The 8,813-nt window shown below is 36.3% G+C and overlaps 1 protein-coding gene across 1 annotated transcript; it reads right to left on the minus strand.

Annotated features, from left to right (window-relative positions):
- Positions 1-850: 850 nt before the first annotated feature.
- On the minus strand, positions 851-8,326 carry Fib-l (silk fibroin light chain). Its single transcript, NM_001312563.1, is given in 7 exon segments — positions 851-1,240; positions 1,590-1,734; positions 1,950-2,047; positions 4,185-4,316; positions 4,622-4,820; positions 4,965-5,047; positions 8,264-8,326. Coding segments are annotated over 7 exon segments (774 nt in total). The 5' UTR covers positions 8,300-8,326; the 3' UTR covers positions 851-1,159.
- Positions 8,327-8,813: the final 487 nt, after the last annotated feature.

The following is an 8,813-nucleotide window of genomic DNA, read 5'->3' on the forward strand; positions in this document are numbered from 1 at the left end:
CCAAATTTCATCAAAATCCGATTCCATAGCGAACTTCAAAAATGTATGGAGCTGACGCCTGATAATCACGTGGCTAATCTAAAGTTATTGTCAGTTCCATACCTTTTTGAAGTTCGCTATGGAATCGCTTTGGAGCGAATGCATTTTGTCTAATTACCTTGGTGTGAGACTGAGATTAGGCTTGGAAAAGGTTATAAATAGCAATTCCAATGCAATGCGCATTTTAATTTACGTTCAAGTAAGAAAGTATTATCCATCTTGATTGTGATCCATCTTGCAGTCGGGATTGCAACGAGATTTAATTTGTTCAATGGATTAAGGCATTAAGAGTTTTGATTGGTTCAGGCTAAGGAATGCTGGGAGTAAATCCTATCATTTATTTATAACAATTTTAAAAAAGTTTTCTTAAAAGTAATAATTAAGAGTTTAATTGTTGGGTTTCGACGATTGATTTTGGTATGTGTACGAAGGGTCTTGCATGTACGATTCGTATGAATTTCTGACAAAATTAAATGATTGCTCACGACCCGACTAGCAATCTTAATATTAAACTTACATGACAACGCCTTGTAAAATACGCAGCTAGAGCCCGAAGTACATAAATATATGTACATATATAATGTCGCATACATTTTCTAATGTAAATTATGTTTAAAAATCCAACAGGCTAGAAACGAGCCACAAAAAAGTGGTTTTAGTGGTTCAAACACATACCACCGTCCGCCCAACTATAAGCTGTTTATCTTTAGATTCCCTACTGCATACCAAAAAGATAAGGATAAAAGAAAAAAAGAAATTAATAATGTGTTTACTACATTATTTACAGTATAACAAATAAAACAAGCCATCCAAACTGAAAGGACACATCTTTATTGGAAATCTTTAGTAAATAAACAAATATAATCAATTTCCGTAATAAAAGCCATGTCGTTGTTTACTATAAGATTTATATTTACATAAATAGTAGTATGATAATTCTGCTATATACAATATACAAAATGCTTAGAATATTGACTTTAATATGATGGATATATGTGTATATTATATAACAAATACTATAGTTCTGATAGACATGTTCGGTAATACATGTAAAACTTGTCATGTTGGTAATATGACGTTATGTTGGTAATACGATGATGTTGGTAAAATTTGAAAGTGTTTAGAGAGAACGTAGAAGTTCAACCTTAGCGGCCGCGGCGGCTCCGATTACGTTACCGTTGTTTCCAATTGCGCGCAAGAGCTGAAAATAGACAAGAAAATATAATATGTTTATAACATGAAGCAAGAAGCAAGAGCTACGCTATCAACAGCTCAACCCAATAATTGATCCTTGAAACAATTATGTAAGATGGGGAATACAAAAATCACTCCCTAAACAATATTTTTAGAGCCTTGCTATTGCGATCTTTAAAAATTTAATTTGAAGCAAATGATTTAAAAACATTGATTATCGATTTCGCTTTATGGCTTGCCACTGCTTAAAGAAAGCCAAGGATAGACCAGTGGAAAATATACACTGACTTCTAACAGAAAAAGCTGTCGCAGTCAGTCTTGTTAGCCGTTCAGTGGAATAGATGTTTAAGACTTACGTTAGCCAGAGTGCTGTAAGCCCTCTGTACAACTTTAGTGACAGGTGACAAGGATGCTGCGGTGACTGCAGCACCTACGTTATTACTGCGGATGTTGAAGGCATTGTACAGCCTCTTTGCAGCGCAGTATTCTTCGTTGTATAAGCTGAAATGTTAGGACTTTATGTAACTTTCTCTAGATAAATTGGGAAGGTATAAACTAAGAACACTGAAAAATAGACAGTGAATTCGAATTTACCATGACTTCACTGTTATATCTATTCTCTCTTATTACTATGAGATAACACAAGACTTAGAAGATTTTACTTTCAGTTCTGTAGTTTATTCTGAAAGTTTATTTCTTGTTGTATTAATGAATACCTTGATAGGAAGGGATCTGCCTCCGAGAGCACGGAGTCCCAGGCAGCTTCGAAGTTGTAGCTTCTGCCACCTCCCACGCAGTTGCCACGTCTACCACTCTGATAATAAAATTGATAAATAAACATTACAAGACTAGGTACAAGATCGTACATCGGCTGTTCGTTTGTTCCGTGTTTCCGCATTTCCGTCCATGCGGAATAAAAAAAAATATTGAGTAGCTAATGTGTTCTTCCAGACTATGTTCTATATGTATGCCAAATTTCATCAAGATCCGTTGAACCGTTTTGGAGATACCTTCTAACAAACATATATCCATTCATCTTAACTGCTGCATTTATAACATTAGTAAGACATCGTCATCCCTGTCATTACCTTTGACAAAATAGAGACAACAATAACTTTATACAGGGATTTTGGTATCAGAAAGCAACGATTACTTTGCTAAGTAATATAACTAGTGAGAGTGACCCTTTTTTTTTTTCAGAGGGGAATGCTTTATGCATACTCCGCGCCCCGGGGGGGGACGCGGTAGTTATGTGGGAGTCTCCTCCATAGCGGAGGCATACCCACTAAACCCCTCTGTTCCTCCAACGCATCGGGACGGGACCACGGGCACGCTTTCGCTCTCGTCCGCGGCCCAGTAAGAGTGAAACTAAGTGGGTCTAGACGTCCGTCATTAAGTTTTAATTTTTCTTGATTGCGCACCAATTTGACTCAATCCAAGATTTGGAGCTCCCTTATATGTAAAGATCTCTGTAATCACCCTTAACTTAGGGTAGGTTTCTAGGTCTATGAATCAACAAATATCTATTTTATAAACCAGCGCAGACGAAATCGCGGGGTTCAAATAGTTCTTTGTATAAGAATACTGATGTCGTAATAAGCTATATAGTAGTTATATTTTTTTTTATACCATAAGGTAGCAAACGAGCGAACGGCCGCCTGAAATCGCTGAAATAGCGAAGTGACCGTTGCCCATAGACATACGCAATTGCATATGCGTTGCTTACCTTTAATCGACGGAGGAGAGGATGCACAGAAAGAAAACATTTCCATGCATCCTCTCATCCGGAAAGTCCACTTCCACTTTCATCCTTTCCTTATAAGAAAAAGGGTGGGAAGGGAAAGAGGACTAGATTAGGCTTCCAGGACGCACACTCATCAGACGAAACGCGGAATAGCTTCCACTTCACACCTGTCTTCTTTGTGGTCGTGGTATTTCACCGGGCGAGCCGGGCCGATTCGTGCGAAGATGTTAAAGCGGGCTCCACCACTGTTACATTAATATGTAATCATTAAAGTAAATACATTATTTACTTAATAGTTGCGGTAAACAATTTAAGTTGAAGTTGTATGATTAATCATTGAGCTGAAAATAGTGGAAGAAATAATTAATATTAATAACAACGTAAATCCCAGTTTAGTTGCGCGGGGAATCGGTTGTAGAGATAAATGGAGTCTAGGGATACAGGATACAGTGAGACTATTAATATATTGCAAGCTTGTGATGTGCTTGAAGAATTTATGCAGAGGATTTTATTTCCACTATTATTATGTAGGAAATGTAATATACATTTACAAAATTAACTGTTGGTTACTGAGACTGCGAAAATCTTTATAATTCTTCTGTGAGTGTGTATGTCACTGAACTTCTCTCAAACGACTGGACCGATTTTGATGAAATTTTTTGTGTGTGTTCAAGGGGATCTGGGAATGATTTAGATTCACAATTTTCATCAAATATTAACTTCATATTAATTTATTCAAATTAAAGACGTGTAGACAGGACAACGTCTGTCGGGTCCGCTAGTATCTGTATAAAACACATCATCTTCACAGTCTTATCTTACTAATATTATAAATACGAATGTATGGATGGATGGATGTTTGTTTGAATCTCTGGAACTAGAAGATAGTGTGGAAAAACACATAGGCTACTAATTAAATTTTTATTAAAACGGAGTCGCAGGCGGCAGCTATTCTTTAATAAAACTGAGATAAGAATATGTTTTAAACAGGGATTTGAGATGAGAGAGTGCAATATTTTGAACATTGTCGACTTGTCAGTGAACCAAGTTCATAACGTCATCAAGTTAAAATTTACTAACATTTTTACCATAGTACTAAAATTATTCTTTGTCGCCTTGATATGGCCACAGCGTTTGTAACTTGAACTAAACAATTAGCACTTATTGACAACACTCTCTAAATATATAAAACTTAGAATTGACTTACAGAGTATCTGACAGAGTTAGGGTTGAGGATGAGCTGGACTAATGAGTCGATGTTGGCGACCAGACTCTGGATGAAGTTGCCTAGAGCGGCGCGAGTTGCCGCCTTGTTGCCGCTTGTGTAAGCGTTCACGAGCTGGAAAACAAAGATACTTAGGAATTTGCACTTTTTATATAATTGATATGTCCATAGTTTAAGGAATCTATTAATTTATTTTTATCATAGTCGTAACTTTATTTATATTTAAAGTTATGACATCTTTTATCTTCTTGAGTTTTCTGAATCTTGCAGGTTGTTGTATCATCATTCTGATCGGAGACTCTAGAACAGAACAGCACTCATGTTCTTCACTCAATGATTAATGGCAATGTATCTCGTTAATCCATCCAATAATCTTTTGTGTTCCAAAAATATAATAAATATAAATTAATCCATAATACCTCAGCCGCAGCGCAAGCGTCACCAGGGTTACCATAAGCCAGTTCGCCGAGGATGGCGATGGCCTGACCTACAGCGAGCGCCTGGCTCTTAGAGTCAGACTGGTTGGCCAGATCGTTGAGGATCTGACGGATGGTCAGGATGTAGATGTTGGTGTCGCCACCGTCGCTGAGAACGTCGAATGCATTCTCGATGCTTGAACTATAAGTAATGCTCAGTAAATATTTGCATAAACATATATCGTCTTGATGCTCCTAGATTTTTCGTAATAAATCTTTTTTGTTTATATCAAAAGGTGGTAAACGACTTTGAGTGATGCATACTCTTAAGTCGTCTTACAGTTACCTTGGTTTGCCATTGTCAGGGACTGGTGGGATATCATTGGCGTTGTATTGGGTGACGGTCACTGATGGAGCTGCAAATGCGCTCTGTAACATTAAAATATAGCGTTCTAGTTTACACGAGTAGACTTAATAAGCTGGAAGACTGACTATTGTCATTGTAAATATAAAACTGTAACGTCATAGTGTCCTCTACTTGATTAACTTGAGGTTTATATTCTTACTAAAATTATTATAAATGCGAATGTTTAGATGGATGTTTGTTTGAAAGTATCTCCAGAACAGCTCAACGGATCTCGATGAAATTTGGCATATATGTAGAACATAGTCTGGAAGAACACATAGGCTACTAATTAGGTTTTTTTTCAATTCCGCGCGGACAGAGTTGCGGGCGACAGCTAGTAATACAATAAAATAATGCGTGTGGAGGTAAACATCATAATATGACAAATTAATCTCAATCTGATATAGTGTAACTCCGTCATTTCCTGCAGAATTATATTTAAAAAAAAGGACCTTGACAGACAGAAGGACAACAAAGTGATCCTAAATGGGTTCCGTCTTTTTTCCTTTCGAGATACGGAACCTTAAAAATATTTAGATTTAAATATTTCAGTTAAATATTGTTTTCGCTAGTTGAAATAACAATCCCAATGCAAGGGATTAAACGGTGACAGTTGTCCAGTTGACCATCCCACGGGAGCGAGCTGTCTGAAGCTGGCTTATGTATTCACAAACTAGGATTTAGACAATTGCCAATGTTTGCTAGTGTTTGGCAAACTGTGCTTAAACTGTCAATTAGTACTTTATGCTCTTTGATCGATTGCTAATTATTTAGATGGCACGCTTGGCAAATAAATCGAAACAGGCGTAATGCAACTTTGAATATTTAAATAATAATTGTCAAATGTTATCATTTCATAGTTTACGGCGCGAATTATACAAAAACGGCATACGGTCAAGACGCGTAGGCGCAGAGCAGGCATGGAACGAACAAAACGATGTGCCTGCGCCATTCTGCGTATAATTCATATCGTGCCTACCTACATTAATTATTGAAACGTTTTGAACAGGCAACATGCCTGCGTCGCGCCCACGCCCTTTGCCGTTTCTGTGTAATTCGCGCCTATGATGGCAAAGTATCAAAATAGCGAAGCGACCGCTGCCCATAGACATACGCCTTTGCAGATGTATGTACCTTTAATCGACAGAGAAAGGGTCGCGCAGAAAGATATATCCCCTTTCTTTCCGCCAAATTGAATCGTCAAGCGTAATCACTGTCTGTAATAATGTTTATTAATACATAATAATGTTTAAATATTAAGTATAAGGTAAGTAATCCGTAGTCGACAGTTCTTGCGAGAGATTCGCAAGGCTATGAATATTTATAGAATTACATATTCATAGAGACGTGGATTCGTGTGCTAATATGTACGCTTTCTATTTTAAATGTAATAGAGGGTGTTATAAAATACAACAAGATATTTAGATATGATTTATAAAAAATAGATTATAATAGAAATCTTACTTTTTCTTTGTATTTAGTAATTGTCGTGTTTTTTTTTATATTATAAGGTGGGGCAAACGTGCGAGCGGCCAAATGAAATCACTGAAATAGCGAAGTGACCGTTGCCCATAGACATACGCGATTGCATATGCGTTGCCCACCCTTAATCGACGGAGGAGAGTATGCACAGAAAGAAAACATTTCCATGCATCCCCTCATCCGGAAAGTCCGCTTCCACTTCCCATCCCTTCCTTACAAGAAAAAGAGTAGGAAGAGAAAGTGGACTAAATTAGGCCTCCGGGACCTTTGTTTTGTTACTTTTTACTAAGATTAAGTATTTAGAGCTTTGGGGCCTTTATGTTCAAGGCCCTGGGTGGTCGCCCACATGCGCCCTACTCTAACGCCGGTACTAAAAGTTCTAAAGTGTCATCGAATCGGATGGGATATGAATCTGAGCAACTTTCCTCACGACGATCTTGACAAACAAAAAACCAACGACTAGCTATTGTTAAGAAAATCCGACACTGCCGGTGTACTGTCGCACTAGCCTTACTAAAATGTCGACGTTTATGTCCCCTCACTAATCATTCTGACACTTGACTTGGTAACGAAAGCACGTCATTCGCGTCAAATGATTCTAACTAATAATGTCTAAAACTATGGTATGGCAGATAGAAATGTCAACAACTCTTTTTGTGTACGAACTTCTTGGACACTGTACGTAAGTTGCTAAGCGATTAACATTGTCAGGCTTCGAAAATTTTCATCTCCTTGTACGAAGGGTCTTAAGAAATTATTAAGCTCGAAGTAAGTGTTATCAAAATATAATGTTTAAAATGTGAAATGTTTTTTCTGAATTAAATTATATTCATCATTACCAGCTCACTATACGTCCCCACCGAGGGGCTCGGAGCCTACCCTAAGTTAAGGGTGATTTGGCCATAGTCAACCACGCTGGCCAAATGCGGGTTGGCTGACTTCACACATATCTTTGAATTTCTTCTCAGATATGTGCAGGTTGCATCACGATGTTTACCTTCATCGTAAGAACATCGGATAAATGTATGTAAATCTAAAATCGAAAAACACATTGGTACATGGCGGGATTCGCACACAGGACCTGCAGATCGCAAGTCAAGTGCTTGACCCTTGAGCCACCGACGCTGTAAATTATATTACATTAAGTTATTTAAAAGGATAAATTTTTTTGTGAAATGTTCTGAAATAATTTACAATTCGAAATAAAGAGAGAAAATTGCTTTTTTATCTGTTATTCGCAAACCAACATGTCAGGCGCAAAGCCTCGTTTTCAATACGCATTGTGCCTGATTCAAGCCGCGAACATATTTGTATGGAAATCGGAATATTCGTCGCAAACGGTTATTGATAGCTCGATAATATAGAAGAGGAAATATTGATGATAAAAATATTTTTTTTCTCATACAAGAGATATTTTCTTAAATCTGAATATTTTACGATTTCGTTGATTTCTTAAGTAAGCTTAGTGTAATGTGTTATAAAGATTTTTAGTTAAAAAACCTTTTAAGACGTTCTCTAATATTTTTTTTAAACAACAAGGAATAGTTAATTTTAAAAGTTGCCAGTACGCTATAAAATGGTTTGACCAATTGGACTAATGTAAATTAAAAAAAATCTTTTTTTTTTTTAATTATTTTTTCGAAAAACCAGTATTTTCTGCTTTTGTATGCCGTCCTATGAATGTTTATATTATTACGAGATCTAAAAAAACTCTTTACCGTATCAATACAATCAAAAAAGTAAATTAAAAAACTCACCGTAACAACGAGCAATATTATTGTGATGGGCAGCATCTTGCTGGTCTAGAAGCGACCAATCCGGTATATAATATACACGTCCGAGAACATTTCCTACCACTATTTATATATGTATTAAAAACAAAGCAAACATATTGCATCTGTGTAAACATGCCTTAACAATACAAAACAAATGAAAACTTTGCAGTTGAGAAACTTACTGTATTATCAATTGAACCTTATTGAATTTCATTAAGTTCGAAAATATATTTAAATTATTTTTGATGACGGTAAAAATATGTTTGTAATTTTTGAAAATCGAACAAAAAGATTAATTAATTTGTCCGCTCTTGTCGCTCACTGAAAGCGATCAATTAACGAAAATTTCGCTTTGTATTGTTAAACAATATCAAATTTAAAAATATTATATTCTGATGACGTCATCTGTTAAATAAATAATTCTAGGTTTTATATATTAAGTGAGGTGTGCAATTTGTTTTTTATAGACTCTTAATAAATTATTTTAACGTACTTTAAGGTTTTCACGGAAACTAAAAAATCTCGTTTCAAT

Source organism: Papilio xuthus, unplaced genomic scaffold, assembly GCF_000836235.2.
Source record: "Papilio xuthus unplaced genomic scaffold, Pxut_1.1 DF826949.1, whole genome shotgun sequence".
Taxonomy (NCBI): Eukaryota; Metazoa; Arthropoda; class Insecta; order Lepidoptera; family Papilionidae; genus Papilio; species Papilio xuthus.